Here is a 16,191-nt window from a genome sequence, read left to right on the forward strand (position 1 = left end):
ATTCTCTTTCTCTTTCTAGAATATATATAAAACTCATTCATTCATCACCCACGAGTCCTGGCTAGTTTTTACCATTGGGTTTTAACAATTCTAAGAGAAATCTCATTTGGGTTTTAGTCCCATTTTTTTTCGAGTTTTTGAGTTTTGAGAATCCAAATTTGTGTTGGGTTTCGAGTGAATCTTGAGTAGCTGATACATTGCTGTGGGAAGAAAAAAATATTCTGCAGGAACTTTGATAGATTGTCTCAGGTGTTTCGGTGCGAGTTCAATCCTGGAGATGAGGTGAACTGGTGAAGATTTTCTCGGGTAGAGTTCGATTTCTAAAAGACTAGTGAATTGGGTGGAACTCGATTTCTGAAAGAATTTTATATTTGAAAGCACACCGTTTAATTAAACGTTTAGTTAAACGCACCGTTTAATTAAAGCTAAGTTGGAACCGGGTACGCGGGGGTGTACGCGTCCCGGGTGAAAGTAGCTTTTTTCTTTTAAAAATGATATTATTATAATTTTATTTTATTTTTAAATATAACTATATGGACTTGCATGAGTAATTTTTATATGAGGATTGTATGTAGATTAACTCTTATTTTTTAATCTTATTAAATTTTATTTTTGTTTTCTCAATTCCTAAAAATATTTTTCAGAACTTATTGTATGATTCTTAATTTTTTAATATAATATTTTATATTTTTAATTACGCACTGATGACGTGAGATGCCATATTTTTGTTAGGTCCGTTCAAGGTTGTTGTTAGCATATTTAAATTTTTAAATGATTAAAAATGTTACCATCAGGATATTTGTGTAATTTTTTTAAAATTAAAAAAAAACACAAAAAATAAATTTAAACTAATAATAATTTTAAAGAGGTAAAATAATAGAGGTGAGTAGCAACACCCGTTTGTTAGAATCTAATGGATATATAATAGAAGAAAAATACTTTAATTATAAAATGATTATATAAAAATAAATTTAAAAATTGACGTAACTTGATATAATACGTCAAATTATAAATTAAATTAAATGAATTATATGAAATTATGTTTATTTAAAAATTTATTTTTATATAACCTATTTGTTATAACTTATAATGACAGAATAAATTCAAACCCGAACACGAAAATAGTCTTTTCTCCATTTAAAAACACGAAAAGATGTGGTAATACCAGGTAATACTAGAATGAGCTTGGCCACGTATCCTTAACAGAGTCCCTTACCACCTGAGACTAGATAGGTTGGCGAACCAAGTGTCACCCTCTGACAACCTTTGCGACCAACCATTTTCAGTGACATTCCCGGTAACAATGGTCGACCCTCAGTCTGCATCCATACAATGCCCATTTTTTGTTTTTGTTATTCGTTTTTCTATCATTCTTTTTAGGTGCTTTCCTTGTCCATTGGTTTCCATTTCTCCATAACCAGGGCTTGGGAGGGATTCGGTTCCTCCACCCAATCTGTTACTGCCCTTTCCCTCTCTGTCCCTTCGTACGTTGTTGTATAGTGCATCTTTGTATTTGGGTGTTTTGCTTTTTTGGGTTCCAACGTTTGAGTACACCAGAAAGAAATGAAACATGGGTTACTTTGCATTTGCTTGCATAAATATCTTCCACCCACATTTACGTGCATATAATCCATTTTGTTTTTGTTTTGTTTTTTTGTTTCAGATGTTATAAGAAAGATTCTGCGGTATTGCTAGGATGGCTGTGAGCTTCAAATACTGGGATGATTGCATTGATCCAATTGACATGGAAGAAATGTGGAGTATTCCCGAAGTGAGGACTGAATGGTTAGATGCTGGAGAGTCTAGAGAACAAAAAGTTCACCTCTCACGAGATCCGGATGGACAGCCTTATTTGACACAGACTGAAATGAAGGTAAATCAAATTGCTTCTTTAAAGATAACAAACCAATGTTTTATCATGTCTGCTTTTCGTACTTTTGGATTTGACTCAGTTCTATATTACATTTTGGTTTGTTGCCAGCTTAATTTCATAATGCCATGACATTTCTTCAATTTCTCAGAAAAAATGACGCTACCAATCATATTTAAAATTGCTTGATTTTGATAGATATGCTTAGATGTGGGTCATTAGTTGTTATCCATTATTAACTTACATCAGGTGTTGCTATTCCAGGCTGTGGCTGAGATTGTTGTCCGCAGACATTTCGATTCACGAATAGATCTCGTACGTCTTCTTTTTAACGAAATATAATACTCCAACTCTCTAATGATTTTATTTTCCAGGAATATGCTTCTATTAGAGTGTCCTTATTCCTAAATCATCAGTGCGACCTGAATATGATTTTTAAGTTTTTTGATGTCAAAAAGCTTTCTGGATTTTTTTTTTTAATTTGCATTTATCCTCATTTCTTGATAGAAAACTGCAACTTCTTAGAGTGGGGGAAAAAAAAAAACACCGTACGACATGGTTTGAGGACTGATTAGACTGAACTGGATTCTGAAGTTATGTGTGATTGTCAGCTGATTATGCCAGAGCATCTTTTTATAAGGCAGAGACAGACTCGTATGAAAGTATATAACTTTGCACATTTTAAGATCAGTTGATTAATGACATATTAAGTGTGGAAACAGGGGCGCAGTGATTTATTTATTTATTTTGATCGATAGTGATTTATAAACACAGTGAATGTCTTAGAATCTTCGGGTAGGAATATTAAGTATTTTATCGGGTTTCAAGTTGCCTTGTTACTTATTGTTTCAAGTTGTTATTTGTTGTCAGTAGTCAATTAGGTCTCTAGGTATTTCCTATAAAAAAAAAAAAGTTCTCTAGTTGTCTTGTTACTTATTGTTTCAAGTTGTTATTTGTTGTCAGTAGTCAATTAGGTCTCTAGGTATTTCCTATCAAAAAAAAAAAAAAAAAAAAAAAGTTCTCTAGTTATTACTTTTTTTTTTCTTATAAGTAAGAAGAATTTACACATGAAGTACACAAGAAATGAACCTAATTACAAGCTAAGCACTGTGGAAAACGGCATAAATGTCATTAAAACTAATCCCATTAAATACAATAGCCAAAGCCCAAAGTAACAATGTATGAAAGAAAAAGTCCTTGAACCGTCCCATTGAACGTTCCTTGTTATCAAAACAACGACCGTTCCGTTTGTTCCAAGTGCACCACATGAGACATAGAGGCACCATCTTCCATACAACCGCTATTTGATGATTGCCCTGAATACCTTTCCAACATGACGGTAAATCTACCACCCTCCTAGGCATGACCCAAGCAATACCAAGCCTAATAAAGATTTCATCCCATAGAGCATTAACCATGTCACAATGAAGAAGAAGATGATCCGCCGATTCACCATTTTTTTTGCACATAAAGCACCAATTTGTTATAAGAATACCGTGCTTTCTTAGCTTATCATTAGTCAATATATTTTTTTTTGATAAGTAAAATAAACGTATTAATTTTATTCTCATTAGTCAATATTTTCCATGGCAGACCAACTAGCCAAAGAAAACAACTTTGAGGGGAACATTACTCCTCCAAATGCTCTTCCAAGGGAAGACAATGGAAGAATGGATCGACATAACCTTATAAAAGGAGTTTACCGAGACGTTCTTGTTCCCCTAATGAATCCAAAGCAACTTGTCCTCCCGGAAGGAAGTTCCAGTAGGGGGAGGCACAACAATAGGGGGAATCCTTGTGTCTTATGAAGCCCAAGATTCATTCATGGAATGTTTGGGGATTGAACAATCCGAGCAAGCTCCTTTAGGTGAAGAATATGATACAGAAATGGAAGGTTGATGTAATCTGTTTGTAGGAGACTAAACTGAAGACTGTAGACAGAAACTTAATCAAAAGTTTGTGGGGTTACTCTTATGCAGGATGGGCCTCCCTTGCTTCCAAGGGTGTCTTAGGGGGTATTATAATGATGTGGGATAAAATAGTAGTCAACTTGGTGGAGGAGTATGTCAGTGAATTTTTGGTGGCTTGCTCTTTCGTGAACGTTGATGATGGTTTTGGGTGGGGTTTTGCTGGCGTATACCGGCCTAATGATGACAATAATAGAAGGCTCCTTTGGGATGAGATTGCTAGTTTGTGTAGTTGGTGGGAGGGACCGTGGTGTATTGGCAGAGATTTTAACATCACTCGGTTTCTGAGTGAAAGTTCGGGGGACTCTATCATGGGTTCGGCTATGGCTGATTTCTCAGTACTAATCTTTGAGTTGGAGATGGTTGATTTACCTTTGGTTGAGGGAGACTTCACTTGGTCCAATGGGCGGGCTTGGTCTAGGCTGGACTGATTCATTGTTTCTCCCTCTTGGGAGGCCCACTTTCCTAATCTTTGTCAAAAAGGACTTCCTAGGCTTTGCTCTGACCATTTTTCCCTTTTATTGGATTGTGGGGGTCTCCATGAGTGAAGGAGATACTTTAAATTTGAGAATATGTGGCTGAAAGTAGATGGGTTGACGGACAAGGTTAGATTGTAGTGGTCCTCATACCAAGTTTTGGGCACTCCTAGTTTTGTTTTGGCTTGGAAACTTAAAGCCCTGAAAAATGATTTGAAAATATGGAATATGGAAGTCTTTGGGAACATTCATGACCAGCGGCATATTTTTTTTTAGGAGCTGCAATGTTTTGATGATAAAGAGGTTGTTGGGACCTCTTTATGGAGGAGATATTTTGAAGACAAAATTCATGGGCTCTTGTGGAAGACAAGGAAAGGAAAATGGCTATTGCAATCGAGCTGGAAAAAATCACCCTTATGGAGGAGATCTCTTGGAGACAAAAATATTGAGCTCTTCGGTTGAAGAAGGGGGACAAGAGTACAAAGTTTTTCTATAGAATAGCTAATTCCCATTGACGGAACAATGCCATTGAGGTTCTACATTTGGAAGGTAGGGTACTTCGGACGACACTGAAATTAGGGAGCATATTGTCCACTTTTATTATATGCTCCTAATGAGAGTAGGCAGCAACAATCTTCTAAGCCAATCTTGTTGACTCCGATGCCTCATCGCAGCTATGCACCCCTGCCGTGGTTGGGGATTGAGCCCTGGTTGGAATTGGAGGATCCCCGGTGACCCTTTCTATGACATTGGAGAGGTGGCTGGAGAAACCACCGTTGGGGCCCGAGATAGAGGGCTCATGGGCCTGAGATAGAAGGTTCATGGGCCCGAGAGAGGCTTTTAGCCTGCCACTCAGGATGGACGGGCTTTTGGGTTGACCCCACAAGCCCGATAGTGTTTGGGACATGCCCTTTCAATGCAGGCCCAGACCCAGGCGTTGTTCGACTTACATCTGCTGTAGCTGTGTTTGGCTTAGGCTTCACTGCAGACCTAGGCAGCCCATGACCCAAGCCCATAACCAGGCCCAGGCCCATGTTGACTTTGTTGATTAGTTCCCTAACCTCCTCCATGAATCCCTCCAACTGAGCTTTGACAGGCCACATGACACCTTCCACTTCCCCCACCCTCAGCACCTGTTAGAGAGCCTCCACCTCCCATGCCAGACTACACTAGGCGACAATTGGCCTCAGATGGATCCTGTCTCTTATTGCCTTCACCCCCCTAACACCTTACCCGTGTCAATTCCCATGACAAAGTTGCACCCTGCCAGAGGACATGCCAGAGACCTCAAGACAGAAGCAAACAAGGCACCTTTAGAAGGGAGGGGCTTCCCCGCATTCAACCCACTACCAGACTCGCCCTCGCGTCTAACGCTTGCAATCTGGTGACACTTAGTATGCAATCTGTTTGCATTCTAAAAAATAGGGGCTTTGGAGCCAGCAACCAGTCTAAGGTGATACACAAAACCTTCCCATCCATTACCCTTTAAACCTTCAGGGATAGCCAGTAAACCCCTCCTCCTACCATTCTCGAACTCGGCTAGTTGCAAAAAACAACCCCTGGAGGTGACTTGGCATTGAATGGTGAGAACTCCGTTACCCATCCTCAGTTTTCTAAAAAAACCTTCACGCCAGAAAGAGGCTAGGCATTCCTTTACTATTTTTTCCACCCATAAAGCCGACGCCCCAGTTAAGTAGATGAACATAACTAGCCTTATGCTACTTTCAGTAATGCGAATTCTATAACCACCATCATTCGAGAATAAAAATGTTTTTGATTCCACCATTAAATACCTATCGCCCTACATCAAAGCAACTCAAAAAGAAGAAGGGCTGGAGACAAGGAAGAAAAGTAAGGAAAGATGAGAAGAGGGATTAACTCCGGTGAGAAGCGCCGGAGATGGAGTTGCATGCAGTCATGAGAACTGAGAGGACAGAGAGTCTAGTTATTACTCAAGGAAGGAGTTCTTATTTCTTGGGTTATTTTAATTGATTTGTGTTGATATTAGATACCAAATCAAAGTCTTATCAGGAAGTTGATTAGATCTTCTGATGCCTATAAATGTAGCCCTCCTTTATATTGGTTAAATCATTGTTCAGGTTAGTAAAAAAAGTTTTACTGTATTAGGAGGTCATGGCTACCTCGAAGTAGCCATAAAAAAAAAAAAACTTTTTTCCTCTATTACTGCGATTCATTGTGCAGACCTAGGAAATAATTTTCTCGGTTCATAACATTACGACCTTGCTTATGGACAGGTTAACTGTTTTAAAAAATAGCAGCTATTGAGAATTTCCATTGTTTTAAAAACTAGAAGAATGGTGCTGTGCTTCCTTGGCTCCTCTAGGGTGATGTCTTTCTACGGTCCAAAGTTTCTGTGAAACAGTTGTTTGAGGTTGTGATATAAATAATATTGATGATGGAACTCTTGGAAGTTGCCAAATGAGCCCTCTTCACTTCAGCTTATGTTTTTCTGCCCTTTGGAATTGTTTGATGCTTTACTCCAAGGTGCATTTGTGGTTTTCGATACTAATGCTTGTTTGGCCAAGGATGAGTAGTTGGTATGTTACCCTTTCTATCTAATGAGAATGTATTTCTAGTGAATGCATCTCTATTTTGTTCAAAGATATTTGTTTGATGTGATCAGCAAAAGACATGATATATTCTTTGAAGACCATTTTTTCACTGAAGTCATGATATGTAAACTTCTTTTACAAATTTGTCTATATTGGCCTTTCCTTCCTCTCGTCGACTTTTTTTGTTTTTTTTTTAAGTAATTTATGCTAACTTTAAACCATATTCACCTTTGGCCTATATCAAATCATATTTACTGTTGTCACATATCTGAGTATATTTGTGTATATAATCGGTCCATCATTCTTACAAGTCATTCCCACAACCTCATACTGTATCTTCCTTCTTGACTAGTGATGGAAAGACAGAGAAGGAATAAAAAAGTAAAAGAATTCTGTTTGTATTTCCTTGAAATGATGTGCAGTACACCGTGCCTATTTATACACAAAGGATGAGAATATTCTTTCTAACAGAATGGGACACATATACAAGGATAAAAGTATTCTACACTATTCCATAGCTTGTACGATAATTGGCTTATTTGTTGAGGACGTTGTGCTGGCCTCTTCATCTGTGGTATTATTGCTGATAACCAGGATATAAACATGTCATCTCTCAATTCATGAGTTCTTAACATGCCTTCCAAAGTGTTCCTGTATTACAAAAACTGGTATAATATAATTAGCTGTCTTAAAAATGTCTTGGCTATCATCATGCCAAATATCAAGCAGTTCCAATCTAGCATGCTTTGAAGTATAAAGAGTAATGTATAAATGGATTTATCCTCCAATGTCATCAATGATCAAATTTTGCACCCACAACATTTGAAAGAAAAACAGGGATCCTGTAAAGTTGCAATAAAGTAATTTTTGGATTTTGGGTAAAATTGGTGGATCTCTCGATTTTGCAAAATAAGCTTTAACAAGGATCATAAATTCATACACTTCTCAATTAGTCTTGATACGCTTTACTTCAACTAACACTGAAGGTTCCCACAAGACCGGGAAGAGGCCCAAACAAGGATCTCATGGTTTTCTGGATTCGAAGTAAAGTGTAACTCTTGCATCGGCTTGTCTTTTACTGAAAAAATTGCTACAAATTTTTGCAAAGATTGTCTTTTTTGTTAACTCAGAAATGTTGCTTGCAATTCCGTTCTGACCTGTCCATGTTTGGAATCCCTTCCTTGCTGCAGGATCTGATATGTTCTATTGCTGAACTTGAAAGCGACAGACAACCCCTTGCTATGCGGTATGACCGAAAAACTAAGGATACTACTATAGGGATCATGCAACTTTCACTAAAAACTGCTGAGTGGCTGGTCAGGTACCAACTGCATGTCCTGATCCTCTTTTAAGCATGTAACTGCTTTCAAAGGGTGGTGAGGTTTTTATCTTGCCTATCTAACTCATATTATGTTTGTCAAATGACACTGCAACCTGCTTGCAGTGAGTTGGGGTACAGGTCATACGAAGGGGAGGGGAATCCAGATTTTCTATTCCGGCCTTTTGTAAGCATATATCTTGGTGCTGCTTACATTCAGTGGTTATGCAATTTTGAGCATACGTAAGTTAAAAAAATATGGTTCTTGCAGGTCCCTCTTCCATGCATGCCTTTTTTAGGCTCATAATGTATCTGTATTGTTACAAACAAAATCTAATAGTGAGAATTGACATGATTACAAATTGATTTTCTTGGTGCTGTGATTTATGCTACCCTTTTGCAGAGAAAGAAGTGAAGAGTTCATAGTTAGGTCATATAAAAGGGGTCCAAAAAAGGCAACTCATAAATCAACTTTGGCATATTGGAAACGGTATCTTTCAGTCAAAGAAAGTCTTCCATCCAGGTGTTGTTTTCTATCCATTATGATGATTTGGAAATTATGTAAAAACTAGCATTTTGGAGCACTTAGATCACCTAAAAAAGAGGTGGACTGGAAAATATGTTGTCTGCTCAACCACCTTAGGATGTTGTATATATGATGAACATGCAATATTGCTGCTATGTCTGAATGTCCTTTCCATACTTTCTTTACATGTGCGGGTAGAAGCTTAATTTCACCCTCTACTTCTTCCTCTACTTTAATACTGTCTATTTTAACGTTAATTAGTAAGTAACATGGTGAAAATGAGAATTAGCATATTATATGGTGATCTGGTGTCATGCTGAAGGTTTTTATCTCTTTTGTGATGACAATAGATCTTTTACTTCTTTGTTCAGGGATGGTGAGAGAGTAGCCATAAATTGAGTTGCCAATCTTTTCTTTTTGGATGAATTTTAGAAGAAAAAAAGTCATCTCAAACTTTTAACAGTTAACTTATGTTTGATCTTACAACCCCATTTTCATTCAAGCCCTGAATGTGTCTAAAATACTGGTTTCTGTTACATAAATTTGCACTATCTCCAAGAAAGAGGTCCATGCTTTAAAAATTTTGCTTGAGAATACCCAAGTTAGTAATATGTTTAAGGCTCAGAAACATAGAGTTCCATAATTCGCACACATATCCATGCTATTCTACACACACATCCATGCCTATATCTTTGTTTGTATAAATGACGCCTTTGTCCAAAAGACTGGAATAGCCACATGATATTTGCTACTATTTATTCCAGTGCCTGTAAACAATGTATAAGTTGCTGCAGAAATAGCAGTAGGTAAATTATGCTGTAATTTTGACACATCTAACTAGAAAGCAGGATCCCTTGCCTATAAGAAGCAAAGCCAATGTCTTGTAAGATTAATTTAATAACCTCTGAAAATTTTCTGAAATTGATTGCTATTGTATCGTTTCTTTTTGCAGAAAATTATTTGATAATGGTCCTTTGTCGAATGATGCTTCAACATCTACAACACCTACACCTGCTTCACAAACTCCTGGTTGTCCCTTTTCCAGTTACTTGGGTATCATGCTCAGCATTCATGTTCAGAATATAAAATAGGAATTTATAAGTTATAACCATTTGCCTCGTTTCACTTCAGTGCCTACTTGTCAAAAATTTTCAAACAACAAACATCACAGCATCTTTCTTACTTCTTCGAATATTATTTGATTCTGTTGTGATAATTGGATTCCAAACATTTTTCTGTTTTTTAGCTGTTTGATTTTTTTTTAATGTTTTCAATTTCTTTTTTATATTTGGGACATCGGTCAACTATTATGTATATAATTTTTGAAGTAGAATGTCTGCTTCTATTGAGCCACTTAATCCATTCTCCATTAAATGATTATATACTTAACTGCTTAATATTTAAAATAATTGGCAAGGCCATAAATTTTAGACAATTTAGAATATTAATGGACCGGTAACACTTTGTCTTGTTCTCTCTATAATACTTCTTTTTTCTTTCCTCAGTAATCAAAGAAGTTAGCGTTCAAACAATTCTACTAGCACATTATAAACATAATGTGCATCATCATAATAAAATTTAAAGTTAATCATTTTTTCCTATGCATCATGCAGATGTCAAAACGATGAGCATTTTTTTTTTTCATGAGTACAAGATTTTATGAACCTTGTGGAGGGGAGGAAATACTATTGAAGTATAATATGTTGCTAGCTGACTTGGTCCTGTGCATATTATTCTGTTTTACCCGAAGTTAAAGTAAAATATTCTATTTCCAAAGCTGATACTGCATGATGAATTCAAAAGATTGAGTCGTATTAAAAGACAACTCCAATACAAATTGTGATCAGATGCAGAATTCTTCTAAAGCAGTATTTTTGATAATTTAATTATTGTAGTTGACTGCAATGGACTAATGCACAATTTTAAGGTTTTGTAGTGTGAATGATGCATGATGCATGATGCTCCTTCAGCTCTCCTTACTTCTATTCAACTTCAAACTAGGCAAATGTTGTCACTAACGTTATCTACTCTTTCCAGAATTTCTCTATACAAGTGGAACATTTTGTTGTTGATTTTATTTTAGTTCTGTTATAATAATGGGTGATTTTCTTTTGTCTCTATACTGATGAAGCAGGTGTTGTTTACACATATTGGGACTCTAGAGCTTCTCCAGAGGACATGGAAGAATTGTGGAATCATCCTGAGGTCCTTAAAGAGTGGACTAAATCTGGAGAGAGACGGGGAAAAGTGCGATTTTCCCATGATGACAACAAAAGGCCCTATCTCTCACGGGTGGAACTAAAGGTATGAGTCCATTACAATCAACATTCCTTAAGTTATTAGTTCCATAACGTGGATTTGTGCTTTATTTTTTCTTCTCTTTCCCTACCACATTTTGACTTTATCCATTAATATTTCCATTAAGATTTCATTTATGATTTATATTTTTTGTTCATTTTAAGATAATATAGTGGATAATGACAAAGGTCTCATTCAGGATCTTATTGCACCTGTAGTTATCATGTTGCTGGTGCACAATTGAAGCTTATATGAATGTGACAAATGTCGTCATGTTGATATTGACACATTCTTGCAGGCAGTTGCTGAAATCATTTTGTCTAAACACTTCAGCACAAAAGCTGTCAAACCTGTAAGTGTGAACTTCATCTAGAAAAATTTGTGTAGCTCTTGTAAATAAGATGGTGTTTCATGACTTTATTCTTATCATTAATGTTTTTGTTGGAGTTGTGTTTACTATTATATGTTTGTATTTGGCTTTTTTTGTCAAGAATTTTCTTTGAGGAAAGATTGGCTGGTTTAGATACATGCTGTACGACACATACTTCTAATTAAAAATACGCAAATGTGACTGACTAGATAGGAGACGTAATTTTAGACGGGTTAATTGCCTAATCAGTCCTTGGACTTTCATTATTTTGCAAAAAGCTCCTTCAATTTTCACTTTTCTCATATTTTGTCGCTGAGTTTTAAGCAGCTCACAATTCTGTCCTACCATTGATCTCCTGCTCAGTTTTTTATGTTGCAAGGTGCCACGTGGCGAATAATACACGTGTTAGCCAATCAGAAGCCAACACATGGATGTATTACTTCCATGTCAGTTCTATCACTAAAACACAAATAAAAAACAGAAAAATTATCTTTGAAATAGAAAATCATGAAATCTTCAAAAGTCAAAAAAATAGAAATTGATAAAATATGAAAGAGTGAAAGGAGAAAACGCGCCACCAAGAGCCACCACCTAGTGTACAGATTGGGCTGCCAAGGGGTGGCCAGTGGCCACCATCTTTCATCACATGGATGGCCCACAAGATGGCCCTTGCTGATGAACCTTTGTTGGCTTGATCAGGGCCACCCAAGTGTGACCAAGTAATTCTGAGTCTCTTTAAACCACATTTATCATGTGCATCAAACACACATATGTAGGCCTGCTTGTGGGCTAGATCGGTGTGCCCAAGTCATTTCAATATGCATTTCTCCTATATTAAAATTACTATATATTATATTAAGGTTTTTTGTTTGTCAGTATTTATCAATAGTATTATCTAATATACCATATTCTTTGTTATATTTCCTCAGGTATTTTGGTTGATTTGAATAAGAGACACATAGATAACTATATATGTTAGTTAAAGGCATTTCTCAGTTATATACTAAGCTAAAAGCCTAAAACTACAGACCGAGCCCTTGTCATGAAAGTTGTTAGCTTGTGGTAAACAGGTCTCTTTAGTTTTTCTCATGCACACAACAAAGATGCATTGCACATTTGATTCCCCTCCCCCTCTTTCCATTTAAACGATATATTGTCACTATTGCCACGTTAGGGTCATATTCAACAGAATATTAGATAAATACTTGCATAATTTTAATTCATTATATTTTGTGAAGTATCTTCCATTTTTCCTGGAATTGTCGTACATACGCTTTCAAGCTTGTACCTCTACTTTTCTATTTATATATCTGCAGTCTAAGCATACATATTTCCTTTGAATCAAGGATCGATCTTGAAGTGTTAGGTGTGTCTGAATAATTTTGTTGACAATGGGAAATCGTGAGGTGTTTTACTCCTGACTGGCAGTGAGATGGCGGCGAGAATAAAAACTCTGAACCAGTATTTTCTTTTTGTCATTTTTTTTCCCGACCTTGGGGCATGATGCCACAGTGTAATCTGTTAGATCTATGATTTTTGCCCTTCAGGCTTGAACTAACATTTGCTAAATTGTGGAGAAATTCATTATGAACTCAAAGATAGATGCCAATAGGGAAGCATTATAATCTCATATTTCTCTAATTAGATTAAATTTAGTTATGGCAACCGAGGAAAATTGTTAAGCCATCTGAAATTTTTAACTATAGCTGATCTTAGCTTCCCAAAAACTGCTGTTTTCATCTCAACTCTATCTTCCTTATTTTTCTTCTGCTTATTGCAATTGTATTTTTTAATTTTTTTCCTATTATTTTTTTGGGTGCACAGACAGTTCTTTGTGCTCTTGCGGAGGTTGTTAACATGCGTTTTGTCAATGGAATTGGCCCCCGTCCTGGAATAATGGGAATTGACTATTCAACAGCTTTCTGGCTTTACATGTATGTGATTAACATAGTACATCTGAATTATGAGATTATGTAGAGGAATGTTTAAGTAATTAAGGGCCATTTGTGCTTTCATATTTTGGCCAACTAGAATGAGAAATTTATGACTTTTGGCTTCTTTTGGGGTATTGGGACGTCTGATAACCTAATTTGATTTTAAGCTTCTTAGTGAATGCAATAACATTCATCTGTGTAAGATGGAGTCCTTACCACATTGATATTTAAAAATCCATGAAAATGATTCTGTGTATTTGGAACCCAATATGCCCAAATTTCAATTGACCGTTCCAGGAGTAACATAAACTACCTGTTGTGATTGTTGCCAGAAACAAAAGTAGTTCAAATCCTATTAAGTAATGTCTCAACTATTTCCAGTTTTTGCATAGTGCTGATTGAAACAACCCCTTTGCATTTTTATACCAAAGCTGAAACTTTCTTGTACTTATCCTTGTTGTGTATAGGGAGTTGGGCTACAAGGCTTATAGAATTGATTCTGTTGACGATCTAACCAAGCCATTCGTGTCCATGTATTTTGGTGCGGCATATATGGCATGGTTGTCAGAATATGAAGGGAGGTAGGCTTGTTGACTGCAAAAGGATTTATTTAGCTGTGGAGTATTTTTCTTTTCTGTATTGTTTGCTGATCAACTGGTATTTTATTCAATGACATAGGGAAAGAACTCCACAGTTTGTTGTTCAGGCTTATATGGCTGGGCCAAAGAATGCGAATCTTCAGGAGACAGGTCCAATTTGTCTCAAATTCCAGCAAACATTGAGTAATTATGAAGACACGAAGAGGTATGTATAATCTAATCTCACTCCCAAATCAAAATCAGAGAGTGTTGCATCATCTCGTTTCCATATCAAAATCAGAGAATGTGGTACTTATCACTGAGGAATTTTGTTTTCTGTATAGGGATGAAGTGGGCTGCACCATCTTGTAAGCTGACAAACATCACTTTACATTTTTCAAATGATCATCTGTGAAGCTTTAAGAAATCATTGTACAAAAGCCAAAATAAGATGGGGTGAACATCTTTATACAGAAGTTATTGCTTTTATAGAACCATTTAGTGGATATCTCTGGCAACCTTTTCTGTGAAAACTATGGGGGACAGAAAAAAAGCCAAAACATGTTCTCATTGGTCACTTTTAGAAAGGGAAATATTTTAGCCACAAAAGATTATATAAAAGTAAACCACAAACTGATGTGATTTGATGTGGTACGTAGACTAAACTTATTTTTATTATAAAGTAGATCTAATGGATCTTATAAAGCCACGTTAGTTTGTAGGTTTACATTTGTGTAATTTTTTTATTTTTATTTTTTGTGTCCGTATGAGTTCTTTTATAAATTATGAACATTTTACTGTATACTGATGATATTCTTGTTTCAGTCGACATATAGTGAAACTACAGTTACTGTTTGGTCTAATTTTTCACACACACACACACACGTGTCTTAAGATTTGGAAAGGACTACTAATGTTTGTAATAGGATGCTTTTGAATCAAATTTGAGCAAATATGCATTGTCATTTTGAAAACGATGACTTTCTATTTCACGTAGAATTATAGTAGGATCAAATTTGGGTAATAATATATTTATAATTATTTTACAACCTATTTACAATTACAAAATGACTTTCTATTTCACGTAGAATTATAAAATTGTTGTAAAAGAGTTGCGGATTAATCATTTTTTAATTATCTTTACATGCCCTTCTAAACCCATTTTACCTGGTCCCATGTCTCCCAAATGCAATTTCCTTTTTTATTTTTTTATTTTCCCAATCAACATGTCCGTGAGATATGAACACGCCCCATTACACGGATTAAGTAAAATTTGTCAATTGGATTGTTTAAATTTTAACATCTACTTTCAATTTGAATGGTAGTGTCACGCCATGAAAAATATCTAAAAGATTCTTTTAAAGAAAATGATTTTTTAATCAGTTGTGATATTAAATATATAATGTTGTATAATATTTTTTCTCCTCATTAATATTTTTGTCAAGATTCTAAATTGATTTTCGGACTAACTTCCGTTGCTATGAAAAACAAATTTTAGTTGAATTAAAAGAGTCCCCTTTGATTGGGTCCACATGTGCTTGTTTAAGGGTGATCATTATTACTGTGAAAAATGATAAACATACAACACTTTATACAATACTTTTCACAACAATATTTTAAAATGAGGGATATTTTTGTAAAATACCTTATAAAACTAACATCATTTTACAAAAATACACTTATTTTATAATATGTGTTGTGAAAAATGTTGTGTAAAGTGTTGTGTGTTTATCATTACTCTATTACTATTCAGTATGCTCACTCGGGCTGACGAGCAATGTTGTTCCTCAGTGTGCTTGCCCTGGTTGTGAGCAATCTTTACTTGCGCCGGTGTAAGATAGTGTTGCTCACCCCGGAGCAAGTGCTCTTTGCTAACGCTTATACTTGCCTTGGGCGTGATAACTTTCTATTATGTGGGCGAGCATTTCCCCTTTACTCTTTGCTTGCCCAAGAGACTGAAATTCACTCTTCTCTTATAGTGCTTGTTTTAGAGTGAGCGTTGTTACTTTGCTTTAAGTGCAACAAATTTCAAGGCTAAAATTTTTTTAAGGGGGAGGATGTAACACCCAAGTCGGGATCCAAGCTCAAGCTAATCGCAGGTGCTACAAAATTTTTATTTTGGGTTAATAAGTATGAAAAGCCCACTTGAAATCTTAACGAATAATTTTAAAATAGGCTACAGGTCCCAAAATTTATTTAGGCACAATATGAATTTTTATTAGGCTTAATAATTAAGTTAAAATGAGTCAATGGACCAAGTGAGATCTATTTATTTGGGAAT

At 35.9% G+C, this 16,191-nt stretch overlaps 1 protein-coding gene across 4 annotated transcripts; it reads left to right on the forward strand.

The window, feature by feature from the left end:
* The first annotated feature begins 1,174 nt into the window (after positions 1–1,174).
* On the forward strand, positions 1,175–14,760 carry LOC121234393. Of its 4 annotated transcripts, none has more exons than XM_041130324.1 (13): positions 1,175–1,297; positions 1,664–1,873; positions 2,135–2,185; positions 8,077–8,207; positions 8,331–8,447; positions 8,608–8,727; positions 9,683–9,759; positions 10,865–11,034; positions 11,327–11,380; positions 13,223–13,332; positions 13,800–13,913; positions 14,011–14,136; positions 14,255–14,760. In XM_041130324.1, exons 2-13 carry the CDS (start codon positions 1,697–1,699, stop codon positions 14,280–14,282), a joined length of 1,275 nt encoding a protein of 424 aa, XP_040986258.1. In that variant the 5' UTR covers positions 1,175–1,297; positions 1,664–1,696; the 3' UTR covers positions 14,283–14,760. The 4 variants fall into 4 exon arrangements, with proteins under 4 accessions (XP_040986258.1, XP_040986259.1, XP_040986256.1 ...); XM_041130325.1 differs by having other exon boundaries at positions 1,204–1,306; XM_041130322.1 differs by lacking the exon at positions 1,175–1,297 and adding an exon at positions 1,313–1,455.
* Positions 14,761–16,191: the final 1,431 nt, after the last annotated feature.

This window comes from Juglans microcarpa x Juglans regia, chromosome 6D, assembly GCF_004785595.1.
Source record: "Juglans microcarpa x Juglans regia isolate MS1-56 chromosome 6D, Jm3101_v1.0, whole genome shotgun sequence".
NCBI classification, from domain to species: domain Eukaryota; kingdom Viridiplantae; phylum Streptophyta; class Magnoliopsida; order Fagales; family Juglandaceae; genus Juglans; species Juglans microcarpa x Juglans regia.